General features: G+C 41.0%; 2 protein-coding genes across 2 annotated transcripts; both read left to right on the top strand.

Annotated features, from left to right (window-relative positions):
* Positions 1–1,632: 1,632 nt before the first annotated feature.
* On the top strand, positions 1,633–3,930 carry LOC126798426 (trimethyltridecatetraene synthase-like). Its single transcript, XM_050525388.1, has 2 exons — positions 1,633–2,576; positions 2,974–3,930. Exons 1-2 carry the CDS (start codon positions 1,680–1,682, stop codon positions 3,601–3,603), a joined length of 1,527 nt encoding a protein of 508 aa, XP_050381345.1. The 5' UTR covers positions 1,633–1,679; the 3' UTR covers positions 3,604–3,930.
* A 1,304-nt stretch (positions 3,931–5,234) lies between these two features.
* On the top strand, positions 5,235–8,010 carry LOC126799460 (LEAF RUST 10 DISEASE-RESISTANCE LOCUS RECEPTOR-LIKE PROTEIN KINASE-like 2.5). Its single transcript, XM_050526665.1, has 3 exons — positions 5,235–6,124; positions 6,603–6,629; positions 6,740–8,010. Exons 1-3 carry the CDS (start codon positions 5,272–5,274, stop codon positions 7,849–7,851), a joined length of 1,992 nt encoding a protein of 663 aa, XP_050382622.1. The 5' UTR covers positions 5,235–5,271; the 3' UTR covers positions 7,852–8,010.
* Positions 8,011–19,326: the final 11,316 nt, after the last annotated feature.

Raw genomic sequence — 19,326 nt, 5'->3', positions numbered from 1 at the left:
TTTCAATCTTTGACAAGTTCCTTTATCGGTTTGATTTTTTCCTGCCATAAGGTTAATATAAAATTAATATCAAGATCTGATAAATAAGGAAACAATGTCATAATCATAACATGACTTTTTTTCTTGCGCACCAATATAGTAGAATAAGAAATCTAATTCCAATATTAATATCAATAAAATTGGCATTAATAAATGAATTTAATTAGATAATTAAGAACATAAAAACCTATTCAAATTAGGTTTCTTTCCTTTTGACACATGTAAGTCCTAATCAAATTAGAACTTCTTTTAAGCACGTTACCTTAATTGTATAAGATAATTCTAATTCAATAAAATCAGAATTAAAGATAGAAAAACACAACAAATTAAAGAACTGTATGCACATCACACTTTGTATAAAAATGCCAACATAGATATGTACTTTCAAACATTATTCAATTTTACTATATTAGAAGTTCATGTAGATCGATCGTGTAACTGAGTTGAACATAATTAAAAATATTACTTGGTTTTATAGCTAAAGTCTGAATGGTATACCTACAAAATAGAGCTATAACAATTAACAAGTAGGTGAATAGAAACTCACAATCAATATAGTATTTTTCATTCTAATCTATGTTTTTACAAGGATCTAATTGTTATTAAAATTGGTAATACCGAAAACAAAAATTCATTGGTAATTGGTCGATATTTCAAAAATGGCTTTCTTCATTGGTAATTGGTAGCTGAATTTTGAAACAGAAAAAATGTACAGGCTTGGTGCTTATCCAACACAACCTCAGCTCAACCTAATATTACAGTATTACATATGTTAGCGATCGATTTGAGTACGTAAATTCCAGATTAGATGACATAATATTTCATAAGTGCGAAATATCGCATATATATGCTTCATACAGAAGTCTGCATTAGAGATGAATGATTAAAGTCTTTTACTCTTTTTTAATTCGATGATGATGGACGATTAAGTCTTGGTATTTTCTTTAGCCAATAAAACAAAGACTCGGAGCCATCAGCTAGTGCATTGACCGTAAAGCAAGTCTTCTTAGAATTACCCATCATTCAACTGTCTTTTGCATTTGATTCACCCTAAAATTTCCAGGAAATTGAGAAGAAACTCAAAATGGTTCTCTGAGCTAGTCAACGGTCAAAGGTGTGACGGACTTCCCGGCCACCAGCCAAGTAGCAGCCAACGACAAATTAATATTGGGTTGGTGCTTGGTGATTTGCATGCAGATTTCTTTTCTCTTTTCGATCCAACTATTCCATGCAGTTTAGTCGCAAGACAGACCAAAACACCAACTGTAGTCAAGGTCCTACATCTAATTGGCAAGAAATTTCACTTCATTAATCTATCACCTTGAACACAAATTATTATTTCGATCAACTCCATAAGAATCATATACAGTCAGTACGTGTGATCACGTATTATTTAATGATGGCGTGATCGTCAATTGAATCATGAGCATCATACAAGTATGAATCTAAGTTGTAAAGTCGAAATTCGAAAAGCGACAAGTGATTTGATGAAGTTCTTTTTTTATGTTTTTATTTTTTATCCCGTCTGAACAATCTTTCACCGTTTCACGTACTAGTCTTCAGCTCTACTATATAAACACCCCCACCCGCAACTTCAAGCATACATCTCAAGCACTTGCTCTTATCCACACACTCAAACAATGGAAGCCACTTCTTGGTTAACATATGCAGCAGCCTGGCTGGGAGCTCTAGCCCTACTCCTCCTCTCCCTCCATCTCCGCCGCCGCAAGCTTAAGTTGCCACCCGGTCCAAAACCCTGGCCCATCATTGGAAACCTCGACCTCATAGGCAATCTCCCTCACCGCTCCATCCATACCCTCTCCCAAAAGCATGGGCCCATCATGCAGCTCAAATTCGGGTCCTTTCCTGTCGTCGTAGGGTCATCGGTGGAAATGGCCAAAGCCTTCCTTAAAACCCATGATGTCACCTTCGCCGGGCGGCCAAAGATTGCAGCGGGCAAACACACCACCTACAACTACTCGGACATCACTTGGTCCCCTTACGGCCCATATTGGCGCCAAGCACGTAAAATGTGTGTAATGGAGCTTTTCAGTGCCAAGCGGCTCGAGTCCTATGAGTACATTAGGAAAGAAGAAATGCATGCATTACTTAGAGGCCTACACAAGTCCTCCAACACCAACATCGTGCTGAAAAACAATCTTTCTGACTTGAGTCTAAATGTTATAAGCCGAATGGTGCTTGGTAAGAAGTACACCGACGAGTCCAAGGATTCGATTGTGAGCCCTGACGAGTTCAAGACAATGCTTGACGAGCTCTTCTTGCTGAGTGGAGTGTTGAATATTGGGGATTCAATTCCTTGGCTTAATTTCTTGGACTTGCAGGGGTACATAAAGAGAATGAAGGCTTTGAGCAAGAAGCTGGATAGGTTCTTGGAGCATGTATTGGATGAACATAATGAGAGGAAAAAGGCAAAGGACTTTGTTGCAACAGATATGGTGGATGTGCTTTTGCAGCTAGCTGATGATCCCAACCTTGAAGTTAAGCTTGAGAGGGATGGAGTCAAGGCCTTCACTCAGGTATGATCATTTGATTCATTTCTGTATGCAACTCAGATAATCTTTTTATTTTATTTTAGTGACTCTAGTGACATAATGTTGTTATTATATATCTTACCGGCCTGATTCTTTTGTATTGTCATGTTTGGTATGGAAATATGTGTGTGGCCAATAATTAGGACTTGGGGTGGATACGAATATTTCCAAATTTAAAGCATTCACCCCAGATTGATTTTTTTTTTGGGTACAGCCAGTTGAGTTTAACGCCAGATAAATGTATCCGAAACCTTACTTATATATAAGTATATAACAAACTAAAAGGACCTAAGTGAAATTCTATAGTTCCTTACTTTCGATGTTGCTACGTGCGTGTATTTACTATTAGCATAATGGTTTTGTTGACGGTTTCCATTATTAGGACCTAATTGCTGGAGGGACAGAGAGCTCAGCCGTGACAGTGGAGTGGGCAATCTCGGAGCTCTTAAGGAAGCCGGAGATATTCAAGAAGGCAACTGAGGAGCTAGACAGGGTGATCGGAAGAGAAAGATGGGTTGAAGAGAAGGACATTGCAAACTTACCCTTCCTTGATGCCATTGCAAAGGAAACCATGAGGCTCCACCCTGTGGCACCCATGTTGGTGCCTAGAGAATCCCGTGAAGATTGCCAAGTAGCTGGCTACGACATTCCTCAGGGAACCAGAATCCTATTGAGTGTGTGGACAATAGGAAGAGACCCTAATTTGTGGGAAAATCCAGATGAGTTTTGCCCTGACAGGTTCATTGGCAAGGATATTGATGTCAAGGGCCAGGACTTCGAGCTTTTGCCATTTGGTTCAGGCAGGAGGATGTGTCCTGGTTACAGTCTTGGCATCAAGGTCATTCACTCAAGTCTAGCTAATCTGTTACATGGGTTTACGTGGAGATTGCCTGATGGCATGAAGAACGAGGATTTGAACATGGAAGAGATTTTTGGGCTTTCAACACCCAAGAAATTCCCCCTTGTAGCTGTCGCTGAACCTCGTCTTCCAGCTCATGTTTACTCTCTGTGATGTGATTACATAATCAGTTTTGTTTTTAGCAACTTCAAGCTACTACCTAGCTAGAATAATCAGTGCTGAGTTTCCAACTTTTGCTACATAAGATTTGCTAGTCTTATGCATACTCAATTTGCATGGCTTTTTCCTAGCTATATAATTATGCTAATATATGGTATGTGTTTGATTCTGGATCCAAATGTGGCACTATCTTTCGGGTTCGCTATCTTATCAGTAAGAAAGGGACTAAGGGAGACAGATGTGGAGATGCCTTAGAATCCACTCTGCATAGTCAACCGAACTCTCACCATCTTTCACACAAAGTGCAATGATAAAGCAAAATTATTTATTTTTACATACAATTCATTATTGATGATATAAGTGAACATCATATAGTGATTATACATACAGATCATTCTTGTCGATCAATGCCTTCAATCATGAAGATATCACTGTCTATGTTTTGATATGTCACTTTCCTCCTTCGAGGCTTCGACTAACTGATGATTCGTTGGCCTTTTATACTCAAAGATTAAAATTGCTCCGAAAAGCTTACAGACATGTTCTCGGAGGACCTACAAAAATACTAACCGATCGTGAATCATTGAATTTGTGAGTGTGAACCGTGTCTCTCTCTCCCCCTTTTTTTTTCTTGCTCTCCCAATTTTATTATGATTGAAGACTTCTTCAAATTTTAAGTACGTGTTCATTTCAAATTGGTCCGGCCATGAGAACATTTAAATATACAAGAAATTGAAAGGTAGAAGTCATGTGTACCAATCAAATCCCTTCAAAAAATTCCATGTCGATGATCAACTACAGCTCAAACTGACCTCGCTAACAGTAGAACTGAATAATTTACATCACTGTTTCTTTAAACCGATCAATTCTCAATGACAGTCTTAAGTTCTCGATTGCATGATCAATCAAACTGGTTGAGTACTTGAGGCTACACGATATGAAAAATTGTAAACTGCAGGTTGCACAAACAGAAACTTCCAGAACTCCAACTGCTTCTATCATCGCCTGAATGGAGTTTTTCTAATGAGTAATATTTTGTTTTCTCGACAACAGGTATAAACAATAGACACAATTAGTAAATATCTACAACATAAGGTTCCATTATTTAAGTAAGAAATATATTATTTTAATTAAAAATCAATCTAATAAATAGGTTTAGGTGTAATTTAAAGTGGTGGGTTTAATATAAAAGATTTGAATATAAGATCGAAGAATTGGTGAATCTCTTTGGTTATCAACTAATTCTCAACAAGATGGTTCTCATTGGAAATGCTCTCATCACGCGAATATGATTGAAAACACACTGTTCTATTTGGGAGAAAAGTGGTTTACCTTATTGAAAACTTTCAAGACTAGTCTAATGCAGAAAACTTGGCAGATATAGTAGAATCTGTTCAAATCACATATTCTACCCCATTATTGGTTCTTTGAACTCTGTTATATGAGTAATATGACTTCTATCAAGTCGCTTCCTTTGAACTCTGTTATATGACTTGTATCTCAAGTCAAGCCACTAAGTTATTTGCACTCAAATACTTGCCATTTTAAAATGGCAGACATGGACGAGAATTATACGTAGCTGATGCCTGGTTTAGCCTTCGCTTCCCTATTCATCCTAACTTCAACAGTTCAACTTCTTCGCCTCAACTTCTCCTGAAAATTATGCAGTTCTCCTTTCAGCCTTTCCTTTTGATCATCTCATTTTTCTCAATCAACCTTCCATTCAGTCTCTGTGCCAATGTCACAGCAGGATATGGCAACTGCAGCAAACCTATTACCTGCGGGAGTGTCGAGAGCAACCTCTCTTACCCCTTTTGGGGAGCGAACCGACCCGATTACTGTGGAAAATCCGGGTTCAAGGTTACTTGCCAAGATGATGTCCCGTTGATCACCATGAGGAATATCAACTTCAGAATTCTTGACATGACTCCCGTGAGTAATAGCAGTTCTATGTTAATTAACATGAGCAATAATAATACTACAACAACTCCGACTGTGAAAGTTTCTAGGGAAGATTACTGGGGAACTATCTGTCCCTCCAGCTATGTTCCCACAAACCTCAACTTCTCTCTGTTTTCTTACTCTTCTGGGCTTCTGAACGTGTCTATTTACTACGGATGCAATATTTCAATGATGGCAGACGCAAGTAATGTGCTTGACTGCAACAATACCGGAACTGCTTCCTATCTCACACAGACGAAGGCTAGTAATCTCACAACTGTACCGGTCCCTTATCCATACGCCTGTGAAAATGAGGTTTCGGTTCCGGTATTTGAATCTGCTTCTGAGGCTCTGGACGGAAATGATACAGATATTCAGACTGCCATAGATGGTGGTTTTGAATTGGATGTGGTAAATGACGATGGTGGCCTTTGCAACGATTGCGTTGCATCAGGAGGAGTTTGTGGGCAAAACTCTACTAGTTCTCAATTCATTTGCTTTTGCCGGTATTCATCTTCACCCTCCACATGTTCTGGAAATTCTTCAATGCCATCACCAGCTCCAAGTTCATCAGGTATATTTCTAAAATCCTTGACATATTGTTCTGTAGTTAATTAACTTATATATTCCATTGATCAGGCGATTAAAAACCAGGGTACAGAAATCAATCTACGCTTCCAGAAAATTTGCAGAATCTCTCGTACTGTATAAAGCTAAAATGATAACAATTGTCATCTTCTCGTTTTTGATTAGACGAGGAAATACACTACGGACGAATTTCAAATTAATTTGCAGAATCTCTTATAATAATTGCCATGCATCCTAGAACAAAGTAAACAAATTGTTAAATGGTAATCCACTTTCATTGATTTTATTTTCATACATAATTCTGTTTCGGCCATAGCTATATGAACCTAAATCAATTGTTTTAGCAACTGAATTATATAGTTGAGGTCTGAAACACCTTTACAATGGTGAAACAGAGTTTTTTTTTTTAATTTACAATTTTACATTTTGGAAAGCCTCTTACGACTGTATCTTTTCTCCTGCAGATTCGAGATCTCATGGTAGGATCATTGGTAAGTAAATATGCATGGTGTATATACTTATGTTTTTTTGTTATTTCTCTGAAACTTTGTTTTCTTTGCTAAAAATCTAATGAGAGGCAATTAATAAATTTTTAATATAGGCATTTGGTTAGGAGTCTCTGGGGCCTTCCTAATCATTTTAGGAATCATATACATATCAAGGAAAAAAATGATCTTCCCCAAAAAGGAACAAAGCAATGAGTTGGATATCGATGCATTCATAAGGAATCATGGATCGATTGCCCCGAAGAGGTATAGTTACCAAGATGTGGTGAAAATGACCAACTCATTTGAAGATCAAATTGGTAAAGGAGGATATGGTACTGTTTACAAAGGAAAGCTGCCGGATGGCCTTCTAGTGGCAGTCAAAGTCCTCAATGAATCAAAGGGTGATGGGGAAGAATTTATTAATGAAGTTGCTAGCATTGGTCGAACTTCCCATGTCAATGTAGTCACACTTACAGGATTCTGTTACCAGAGGAACAAAAGAGCTCTGATATATGAATACATGCCTAATGGATCCTTGGATAAGTTCATAAATAACCATGGATCTTTGAAGTCAGGTTGCCCCTTAGAATGGAACACATTATATGAAATTGCAGTCGGAGTTGCGCGAGGACTGGAGTACTTGCACCGCGGTTGTAACACAAGAATTTTGCACTTCGACATAAAGCCACAAAACATTCTTTTGGATAAAGACTTCTGTCCAAAGATAGCAGATTTTGGTCTTGCCAAACTGTGCAAGACTAGGGAGAGTATTGTGTCAATGTTGGGAACAAGAGGAACTGCAGGGTACATTGCACCGGAAGTAATTAGTCGCAACTTTGGCGGAGTGTCACACAAATCTGATGTTTACAGCTACGGGATGCTGGTTCTCGAAATGGTTGGGGCAAGACGGAATTTACATTCTAACGTGTCCCATACAAGTGAAATGTTTCCGCATTATGTCTACAAAGATCTGGATCTTGACAATGACGACAACATTTTCAGGGCAATTCCAGAGGAGGAGAATGAAACAGTGAGGAAGATGATGCTAATTAGTCTTGGGTGCATTCAAACCATTCCAACTGATCGACCATCAATGAGCAAAGTTGTAGAGATGTTGGAAGGATCGGTTCATTCCTTGACAGTTCCACCGAAACCTGTCTTGTTTACTCCAACAGCATCCACCATCATTAGTAGTGATGCAGAAGAATCTACATATGTCATATGATCAAATCCCAAGTATCTGAAACATGGTGAGACCCAATATCTTAAGTTGAACAAAAAGTAATTATACTTTCTAACTTATGAAGATAGCCTCTTCCAAGTTTCGATCCTTTTTTTTGTTGCCAAATGATTACCAGTTTGGCAGTTCATGTAAGTTATTGTTTCATGCTATGATTATGACATCCTTTTTTGATGTATAATTATAAGGGGAGTATTTCCATGAGGGACCAGTTATTCACTAAAACTTTCTAGTTAATGGTTGATCAGACCCATTTTCCAATATATAAAAAAACAACAAATAATACATGTGAAACCCTAGGCTCTCTCTACCGTGGTTGACACGTTACATATTTACATTGCCTCCCCTGTTCGGAGATGGCTATTGCGGTTCTTGCCACCTTCCATTCTCAGGGAGGTTTTGCCCTTTCTTTGGTTAATGCTCTTTTTTGGCTCATTTTCAGCCAGTCGTGGCTGTGTTTGGCACTGGATTTCAAGGCGGAGATGTGTTGCTAAATCCTATGTTTTGAGCGCAGATCTGGATGTCGGCGGCGGTGGTGCCGTCTATCAAAGGATCACCACTCTTTTTGGCGCTGATCTTCCGGTGCAAGAAGTGAGGCAACATTAAGTAGATGACTTGAATAAATTTTCAATTAAATTAGTGATCATTAAGATCTGGAGTGGTAGCTCCCCTTTTTTTAGCAAAAGAAAACAATTAAGTACATGATAATAATTTCTAAAATCCCACAAGTTCCATTAGAATAGGAAGCCAGCCAAGACTGCCACCACAAGAATCGCCTCCGTCATCACCCCAAAGCCCAACAAAAAAGAGGAGAATGGCTAGAGAGAATAGACGAGCCATTAATATAGGACTTTGTTAATCTCGATTTTAATTAGCATTGTAGATGTTTAATAAAGTGAATAGAAGGTAAAATTAGTAGTGGAAGTAGAAACGGCAAATTTGAGGTCAAGCCAGAAGACGCAATGTGGGACCAATAAACATTCCTTAATCAGCTACTCCAATAATTTCTACTCCATCATACAAGTTGACAACGCATCCATATAAGCTTCACCAGTCCGCGCTCGAATCTCTTTCTTTCTCCAAACACATAACCCAGTTCGTAATTTCGACTTTCAGATCGACGACCCAGATGAAGTTCCGAATTGGGTTAGTCTTATTTGCTCTGCTGCGTCTCTGTTTTAGCGCAAACTCCGAGTGCATTATTAGCGAAACATGCGCAGCTTTGGGCTCTTACTACGTGTCGGCGCCTTGGCGGGCATCAATCTGACCTACATCGGAGAACTAATGTCCACCAATGACTCCGCCGTCCTTAGTTACAATCCGGCCACGCTGTTCAACGTGGACAATATCCTATGTAGCACCGATACTGACACCGCGACACCGACCCGGTGCGATACTGCGACAATTTTCCAGAGAAACCCACTTCAATTCCCATCACAGAATCACAGATAAGGTTTTTTTTGCGTCGTCCTCTGCTTTGAAGCAAAACAAAAGGAAAGTTGCGAGGTGGAAACTGAGTGCTAAGGCTTAGGACTTAGGTTTTTTTTTTTAAGAAAAGAAAATTCAAAATGCTGATGTGGCGTGTCGGAAACAGTAGGTGGCGTGTCGGTCAACGTGTCGGGCCGTGTCAAAAAAGTCAACATTTTCCAACACCGTGTTGGCGTGTCGGGAAGTGTCGGACACTCCGACACTTCAGTCTTTGAAGTGTCAGTGCTACATAGACAGTATCTAATCGGACGCGAGGGTCAATGTCCCCTTCACCGGTGACTGCATCAACAACTCCTTTTTGGGCCACGTGTTCAAGTACGATGTTGTCTCCGGCGACACATATGGCAGGATTGCGAGTTTGGTCTATGCTAACTGTAGACACATGAAATTTAATGAAGTAAATTATCTTCGTTAAATAATTAAATCGACCAAGAGCCCGACAAAATTGCACACGTAGCCAAAAGTCAACAAAGTTAGTGCGGATCTGAATAAAGCTCGTGTCAACACATAAACGGATGGATGTAATCGAAGCTACGTGATTCCGACGTAAATCGAAAAAATTGAATGTCATTGACGATTCGAAATGGTAATCGGACATTTGATTAAATTAATAAATTCCTTAACAATTATAATTAAGTTAATTATTTTCTGTTTAATATAGTTATGAGAATAATTAATTTTAAATTAATCGGAAAATACATATTGATTTAATTATACAATTAAAAAAATTTATTAATTTAGTGTCATTAAAATATTCTACAAAATATAAACCTTGACACTATAAATACCCCCTTCAACATGAAAGGAGATGGCGAGATTTTAGACTTGAGAAGAAGAGAAAAAATCACTTGGGCAAGATCACTCTCGACAAATCCCGAAGTCTCTCAAGTCCACGAAGAATCATCAAGCCATCAAATCGCTCGTTCTTCATCAAATTCAAATCCAAACTCAAGTCCACGAAGAATCATCAAGCGGCTAAATCGCTCGTTCTTCATCAAATCCAAATCCAAACTCAAGTCCACGAAGAATCATCAAGCGGCCAAATCGCTCGATCTTTATCAAATCCAAATCCAAACTCAAGTCCACGAAGAATCATCAAGTGGCCAAATCGCTTGTTCTTCATCAAGTCCAAATCCAGATCAAACTCAAATCCTCAAGATCAAGTGCACGTCACCCTTGAGCCAAGTCATATACAGAGATAGAATCAGAGGAGTACACAAAGATTGTAACCCCGCGCTTGATATTCAATAAATCACATTTTATTTGTACACGTGTCTGCACTCTTATTGGTTTTCAGATTATCGTTCTACAAATTGGCACGCCCAGTGGGACATTTTTGGCCTCTCATCTCCTTCTCAGAAGAAATCAAATCTGTTTGTGCGATGACTTCCAAGAACAACCAAGTCGTTCTAACGAAGAAATCCAAGTCCACAACCGCGAGGTTAAGCAGAGAGGCCGAGCTAGTCAAGAAGTCCAAGCAAACATCCTCCAAATCAAAGAGTGAACGGATTGCCCTTGTCACCCGGAGCGTGGCTAGAGCTCAACCCACGACGTTCATGGCACTTACTAGTAAGTCTCGTCAACCAGTCATCACCTTAGAGAGCTTGGGAGCAATAGAGCATGCCTTTCAAAGCGGGAAGAAGCAAGTGTCAAAGGAGAAGGAGCCAAGTGAGCAATCTCTTCTACCCGTTCATGGTGATGGCCCTATCCTAGAAGACGTTTTCTTTGATGACAAATCAAGCACAACATCATACCATGGAAGTCCCAAAGGAGATGACCCTATCCTAGAAGACGTTTTCTCTGATGACGAATCAAGTACGGCATCATACCATGGAAGTCCCAAAGAAGATGGCGATAACTTTCATTCTATGACACATGAATCCTCTTCTGACAATGCGCAGGTCTTGGTGACGGGGGCATCCACAGTCGAGGAGCAACTCTCCAATCTGTTGGAGATGGTTGAAAAGCTCACCCAAACGGTTGAAGAAAAGGATGTGCAAATCGCTGAACTCTATAGCAAGTTGGAAGATCAAAATGATGAGAACTCCACCAAAGGGTCGCCTGGCTGGAGCAAAGTAAATGAAAAGGGAGAAACGTCCAAGAACGATGGCGACTGCTTGGTTCCTTATCACTCCAGCGATTGCAAGACATCATCACCAACTCAATTTGGGCTCAATATGGAGGTCCTTCTCGTGACTCCATCACTTACTCCAAACCTTACACGAAGAGAATCAACAGCTTAAGGATGCCGCGGGGGTATCAGCCACCAAATTTCCAACAATTTGAAGGTAAAGGAAACCCAAAGCAACATGTTGCCCACTTCGTGGAGACTTGCAGTAACGCCGGGACAGAAGACGATCACCTTGTCAAGCAGTTTGTTCGCTCGTTGAAGGGAAATGCCTTCGAGTGGTATACAGACTTAGAGCCGGAGTATGTTGACACTTGGGACCAAATGGAGCGCGAGTTCCTTAATCGATTCTATAGTACAAGGCGAACAGTGAGCATGATGGAGCTAACTAACACGAAGCAACGGAAGGATGAACCCGCGATCGGCTACATCAATAGATGGCGCTCACTTAGCCTTGATTGCAAGGATCGACTGTCAGAGGCTGTTGAAATGTGCATCCAAGGCATGCACTTTGATTTGTTATACATCTTGCAAGGAATCAAGCCTCGTTCTTTCGAAGAGTTGGCTACTCGAGCCCACGACATAGAGCTAAGCTTGACAAGTCATAAGGGAAAGAATGAAACCCTGGTCGACCAACGAAAAGACAAAGCCATCGGAAGCAGATTTGACAAGGTTGTGAAGAAGCCTTCCAAAGAATTAATGGTCATCAATACTGCACCGGTTAAGATCTCTACGCGGGATAAGAAAGAGTTTAATAAGGTGGAACCTCCTCGAACCTACGATTGGAGTAACAACACGTTAAAGGAGATGGAGCGAAAGACGTACCCGTTCCCAGACTCTGATGTAGCGGGCATGTTAGAGGATCTGCTCAAAAACAAGATAATAGAGCTTCCGGAGTGCAAACGTCTAGAAGAAATGCATCGAGTCAATGATCCGAAGTATTGCAAATATCATCGCCTCGTTAGTCACCCTATAAAGAAGTACTTTGTTCTCAAGGATTTGATAATGAACCTCGCCAAGTAAGGGAAGATTGAGCTAGACGTTGACGACATTGCTGATGTCAATTGCACTACCGTAACATTCGGGTCGTTCGAGCCGGTTCCACTCCTTTTTCACCCCATGAAATCACCATTATGTTTCATAAAAGAGGCGCGTGAACATAAGAAGACCAAAGAAGTTAAAGAATGTCCTGCCTCCACGCCTACCCTCCAAGTTGCCTCTAATGCCGATGATGAAGGATGGATATTGGTCACCCGAAGAAGAACTCGCAAATGTATGATGTTAAATTCACCGATTGCCCAACCAAGCCATAAGAAATCACCTCCACGACGGGTGGAGAACGGACGAGGACGTTTTGAGACGAAAGTTGTTCCATATTTGTGGAAGCCTCTTCGCCGGAACTTGTCAAAAGAACACTTGCCGACAAAACAACCGAATGTCACTTCAATGGCCACAAGTTGTGAAGTTAGCTCCAAAGAAGACGAGAAGCCTGAAGCAAGAGAAACATGTGTTAAGTCAAGTGTTAAAGAAGAATGAGGTGTTGAAACAATTGGAGAGTCTACCTTTCTAACTTAGCCTCTCTGACTTGATGCAATTGCCAAAATCAACGAGATGCGCACTTGTTGAGTTGCTTATCGACGCAGGAAAACACTCCACAAGCATGAAGGAATGTGGCGTGTGTGATGCATATTGTGATACCATTCACTTCACGGATGATGACCTCCAATTGGGCTCTAAGCCACATAATCGGCCTCTTTTTGTGACAGGGTACATGCGAGAGCGGAAGTTGAATCGCATGCTCATAGACGGAGGGTCAGTAGTAAATATCATGCCCAAGTCAACCATGTCTCAACTCGGCATCAACGTTGATGAGTTGTCAAGGAGTCGTCTCATGATCCAAGGTTTCAACCAAGGAGGACAAAGAGCGATAGGAATGATCAGACTAGACATGGACATTGGAGAGCTAAAATCAAACACCTTGTTCCATGTCATCGATGCCAAGACCTCGTACAACTTGTTGTTGAGACGACCATGGGTACATGAAAATGGCATCGTGCTATCCACTTTGCACCAATGCTTCAAGTTCTATCGCGGAGGTGTGAAAACCGTGGTTGGAGATACTAAACCTTTCACAGAAGCTGAATCATACTTTGCGGATTCTAAATTCTACATAGATGAGGAATCGATGAAAGAGGTCCTTCTGGTCGGAGTACTCTCCACGGGGAAAGACGCTAAAGTTAGGGAGAATGATGTCAAATCAAAAGACATTGAGCTTCACGGTGAAGTGTCGCAAAAAGTCTCATCTGAAATGGCAACATCGTCTGGAGAAAGAAAAGCCAGCCATGCCTTTCTGGTTCTTTGCTATGTTCCGAAGTCTAGAGGAAGGGAGGGGGAGTCTCCATTTGTGGGAACAAAGTCACAAGAGTTCCCACGAACACTAGAAGAGGATGATGTGAAATTTTTGAGGGAGGAATCAACATTGCTATTAATAAAGGTGAGCAACCGAAATCCCACAAAGCAGCCATTAAAAGGGTTTGTCAAACCAATTCAAGGTAAGATTGAACATGGATCGCCGCCTAAGAAAAGAACAAGTGAAGGGTTCGATCCTAACGCATACAAGCTGTTAGAAAAGGCCGGATACGACTTTGGTTCATCAAACAAGAAGGACGACCAAGCTGCAGAAAAGATGGTGCATGAGCTCGATGAGCCACAAAAGAAGTTAAGAGAGCAAGGGGCAACAGTTGATTCTTCTAAAGCTGGTCTCGGTTTCACTTCGAGCAAGCCAATCAGAATTTCAGGAAGAAGAAGGGCGGGGCGAGCCAACGTGCAACATATCAGTGTCGAGGTTGTTGAAGAGAAGAGTCAAGAGGTTCAGTCAACCCATCGCATTTCGTCGTTCGATCGCATTCGTCCAAATTCCCGAAACGCAACATCTGGACGTATTGAAGAATCAATCACAAGGGTGTCGGTTTTTAACCGTGTGAACATGATAGCAAGTAGAGGTTCAGTCTTCCATCACATCGGTAGTATAACCACTCAGACTTCTATATTCAAAAGGATGTCAAGTTCAGACAAAGATAAGAAAAAGTCAAACCTCATTCCGCGAAAGCCTGCGTTGGAAAGGATCCAAGCACTTGAGGAACGACAGAAGACAACTTTTAGTCGAGTGGAGAGAAAAGAAATCCGTAGTCTTATCCCGTCACGAATGAAGAGGCATTGCGTGTTGGAAGTGGATTCCACAGATCAACTCAAAGTGAAGCAACATACCATCATATTCACTGGACAAAAAGGTGATAACAACACCAGCAACCTCGATAATGACGGTGAGGATGACATTGTCGAAACCTCTTATCATGCAGAAATAGATGCCGTAGAGGAAGACGATCATGAAGATTTTGAAATTGAAGTAGACGAAGCTCCTCCAGAACTTGAAGACGGGGGGCAAGCCACTATGGATGAACTTAAGGAGATTAACTTGGGAACAGAGGAAGACCCAAGACCTATTTTTGTGAGTGCGTCTTTAAGTTCTGAAAAAGAAAAAGAACATCTTGATCTGTTGCTCGAGTACAAAGATGTATTTTCTTGGACGTACAAAGAAATGCCCGGCCTAGATCCAAAGGTAGCAGTTCATCGACTTGCTGTCAAACCAGAGGCTCGGCCGACCAAGTAAACACAAAGACGCTTTCGAACAGAACTTATTCCTCAAATTGAAGTAGAAGTTGATAAGTTGATTGCCGCGGGCTTCATTAGAGAGGTTCAGTATCCCAAGTGGATCGCAAACATTGTTCATGTCAAGAAGAAGAACGGACAAATCCGCGTTTGTGTAGATTTTCATGACCTAAATGAGGCATGTCCAAAAGATGATTTCCCTCTGTCAATCATAGAGCTCATGGTGGATGCTACAACCGGGCATGAGGTTTTGTCATTCATGGACGGATCATCAGGTTACAATCAGATAAGGATGGCCTTAGAGGATGAGGAACTCACTGCATTTCGAACTCCTAAAGGAATTTATTGCTATAAGGTCATGTCATTCGGGTTAAAAAATGCCGGTGCGACGTACCAACGCGCTATGCAGAAAATTTTCGGTGACATGTTGCACAAGTATGTAGAATGCTATGTTGATGATTTGGTTGTCAAAAAAAAAAGTGATCACATGCAAGATCTACGAAGAGTGTTCGACAGGTTATGCAAGTACTAGTTAAAAATGAATCCTTTGAAATGTGCCTTCGGCGTCAGTTCTGGAAAATTTCTTGGATATATCGTGAAGCATCGAGGCATCGAGGTAGACCAATCCAAAATTAAAGCCATCCAGGAAATACCAGAGCCAAGAAATTTGCGCGAGTTGAAAAGCCTCCAAGGACGACTTGCCTTCATCAGACGGTTCATATCGAACCTGGCGGGCCGCTACCAACCATTCAGTCGACTCATGAAGAAAGATGTTCCATTTGTATGGGATGAAGCTTGTCGCAATGCCTTTGAGAGCATAAAGAAATACTTGGCGAATCCTCCGGTGTTGGGTGCACCTATCGCTGGGAAGCTTCTTATCTTTTACATCGCGGCTCAAGAGAGATCACTTGGGGCCCTTCTTGCCCAAGAAAATGAAGCCAAAAAGGAGAAAGCCTTGTACTACATAAGTCGGACTCTCACTGGACCTGAGCTAAATTATCCGTCGATAGAGAAGATGTGTCTTGCACTCGTCTTCGCCATTCAAAAGTTGAGGCATTACATGCAAGCTTACACAATACACTTGGTGGCGCGAGTCGATCCAGTTAAGTTCATATTATCTAAATTAGTTCTAACCGGGCGCATGACTAAGTGGGCATTATTATTGACCCAATACGACATCGTATATGTGCTCGCTAAAGCAGTGAAATGACAGACGCTGGCTGACTTCCTGGCAGACCACCCTATTCCAGCGGATTGAGAAATCTCAGATGAATTCCCAGACGAGGAAGTCTTCCTTGCAGAGGTCCTCCATACTTGGAAGATGTTTTTCTATGGCTCATCTAGGGCAGACGGAGCAGGGCCTGGTGTTATCTTTGTCTCTCAACAAAAACAGATATTGCCTTATTCTTTCACTCTAGGTGAATTGTACTCTAACAATGTCGCAGAGTACCAAGCCTTGATCATGGGATTGCAAACAACGTTAGAAATTGAAATCCAAAGTCTTGAAATGTATGGAGACTCGAAATTGGTGCTTGATCAACTGCTCACTAATTACGAGATCAAGAAGGAAGATTTGGTACCTTATTTCCAACTCGCCACACAACTCTTGAAGGGCTTTGATAATGTTACAGTCATACATGTGCCACGGAAAGAAAATCAAATGGCAGACGCATGGGAAAACTTAGCGGCAACCTTGGCATTATCTGGAGACGAAATTTTGGACATCCCAATTTGCCAAAGGTGGGTCGTGACAACAAAACCTTCACTCCAGTGTGCCAGTGCTCATGTAGTGTCAGTTCACACCATTGATGTTGAAGATTGGAGGCATCCTTTTATCGACTATCTTGAGCACAATAAGCTTCCCGAAGATTCAAAGCAAAGGTGGAGCATCAAGCGGCGAGCACCGCGCTTCCTCTACTACAAAGAAACTTTATATCAGAGGTCATTTGACGGAGTACTCCTTCGATGTTTGGAAAAAGATGAAGCGGTCAAAGCCATGGAAGAGGTTCATTCTGAAGTCTGTGGAGCACATCAGTCAGGACCAAAGTTACATTTTCAAGTAAGACAACTAGGGTATTATTGGCCTGCCATGGTCAATGATTGTATGGAGTATGCACAAAAATGGCAAGTTTGTCAGTTTCATGCCAACTTCATTCATCAGCCACCTGAGCCGTTGCATCCGACAATTGCTTCGCACCCATTCGACGTTTGGGAAATGGATGCAATCGGACCCATCACTCCGAAATCATCGACTGGTCATATGTACATTCTGGCAGCCACAGATTCCTTCTCAAAGTGGGCAGAAGCGATACCACTGAAAGAAATAAAGAAAGAAAATGTTGTGGACTTCATTACTTGAAGTATTATACAACGCCACGGTATACCGCGATGTATCATCACGGACAACGTCAAGTTCTTAAAGAAGTACCATGCTTGAAAACGTCAAAAAATGCTTAAAGTCTGCATGAGCTTAAACTGCGCAAGACACAAAAAAAAACAAAAAAAATGCTCAAGTCTGCACGAGCCTGCACTGCACAAGACACTAAAAAAACAATGTATGCTCCAAGTCAGCACGAGCCTAAACTGCATAAGACAAAAAAAAATTGCTCCACGCCTGCATGAGCTTAAACTGCACGAGGCACCCAAAAACAAAACAAAAAACAAAAAGAAACCCTTGAACTACGTGATGACTTGATTCTTTTTTTAGAAGAATACGTAGGCATCTTGAGAATAACAATCTTAAGTTCAATCACATCAAAAAAAAGAAGGATTTGATTGAAAAGAAAAAGACGAGATGAGCAAATCCTGATCATTAAACTCAGCTGTCACATCCAGGTCAAACCCTTGAAGCTGCTCTGACGTTCTTCAAAATTGGCTCGTAACTTCTTTGCCTCTTCAATCTCTGTTGCAGTTAGTTCTGGAATCTCTTGGATTTGGCACTTTTTCTGTTCTAAATCAACAAGTTTCGCATCGTGAAGAAAAATGTCTGCATCTAGCAAGTCCAACGTCTGCTCTATAATATGTTGTTCTTCCTTCAAGTTCTCAAGGGAATCAAGCATAGACTGACGCTGATCAAAAGTATTTTGCCGAATTTCTTGGGTTGTCGTGATCAAGCGAAGCTCTACAAATGTCTCAACTTAGCACATTGTCGCCTTACCTAGGCATTTGGTAGCTGGCTACTTGACGATTCACTACGTAAGTCCATTGCAAGACGAGAATTCAACTGCCATATAATGGAGCTTTAAGAGCGAATGACCTGGTAAAATAGGGATATATGGTTAAGGTGGCGCCATCATGTTGCTCATCTTCGACATCGTCGAGGATAGTAATCGTCCAGTCCTTGAAACTCTTGAAAGCCTCCATGGTGAATATGATGCGTAAAGCCTAACACGTATTTATTGACTGCCGTCAAGTCTATGAAGTGAGTGCAGTCAAGTGATTAGGTCGTTTACGTTCTTCAAACTCATGAAAGCCACCATGGTGAATGTGATGCGTAAAGCCTAACACGCTTTTGTTGAGTGTCGTCAAGTCTATGAAGTGAGAGCAGTCAAACGATTAGGTCGTTTATGTTCTTCAAACTCTTGAAAGCCACCATGGTGAATGTGATGCGTAAAGCCTAACACGCTTTTGTTGACTGTCGTCAAGTCTATGAAGTGAGAGCAGTCAAGCGATTAGGTCGTTTATGTTCTTCAAACTCTTGAAAGCCGACATGGTGAATGTGATGCGTAAAGCCTAACACGCTTTTGTTAACTGTTGTCAAGTCTATGAATTGAGAGCAGTAAAGCGATTAGGTCGTTTACGTTCTTCAAATCCACCAGAAATCAACGCGTTTCGAAAGAAGTCGAATGGCTACATCGACCGCGACTTCAAATTTGGCTTTAAAATCCTACAAAAAACGTCAATATCAGTCCAAAAAAAAGCTAAAAAAAAACCAAAAAAAAAGGTCAAAAAAAAATTCATCATCTGTGAAACACCATTGAAACACCAAAACCCACAACACCGAGAACTTCTGTCTCTGTTTCATTTCCTTCTGAGTTCAACAACCAATGGCCAAGTCCCCGAGCTCCACCTCGGATGACGTCACTGTGTTCGTAACCACCAGCCTTATCACCTACTTGGCCATCACCGTCTCCGGCAACGAGACCATCTCCGACCTCAAAGAAAATTGGAAAATG

The sequence above is a fragment of the Argentina anserina genome, chromosome 6 (assembly GCF_933775445.1).
Source record: "Argentina anserina chromosome 6, drPotAnse1.1, whole genome shotgun sequence".
Lineage (NCBI taxonomy): Eukaryota > Viridiplantae > Streptophyta > Magnoliopsida > Rosales > Rosaceae > Argentina > Argentina anserina.
The sequence above is the reverse complement of the archived record's forward strand: the minus strand, read 5'-3'. Positions and strand labels throughout refer to the sequence as shown.

What these genes read in the sequence shown, in the direction of transcription:
- LOC126798426 (XM_050525388.1), top strand. Translation starts at nt 1,680, where the DNA reads ATGGAAGCCACTTCTTGGTTAACATATGCAGCAGCCTGGCTGGGAGCT. An exon ending in GAGTCAAGGCCTTCACTCAG is followed by an intron (nt 2,577 to 2,973) that starts GTATGATCATTT and finishes TTCCATTATTAG; the next exon opens with GACCTAATTGCTGGAGGGAC.
- LOC126799460 (XM_050526665.1), top strand. Translation starts at nt 5,272, where the DNA reads ATGCAGTTCTCCTTTCAGCCTTTCCTTTTGATCATCTCATTTTTCTCA. An exon ending in ACCAGCTCCAAGTTCATCAG is followed by an intron (nt 6,125 to 6,602) that starts GTATATTTCTAA and finishes TTTCTCCTGCAG; the next exon opens with ATTCGAGATCTCATGGTAGG. An exon ending in ATCTCATGGTAGGATCATTG is followed by an intron (nt 6,630 to 6,739) that starts GTAAGTAAATAT and finishes TTTTTAATATAG; the next exon opens with GCATTTGGTTAGGAGTCTCT.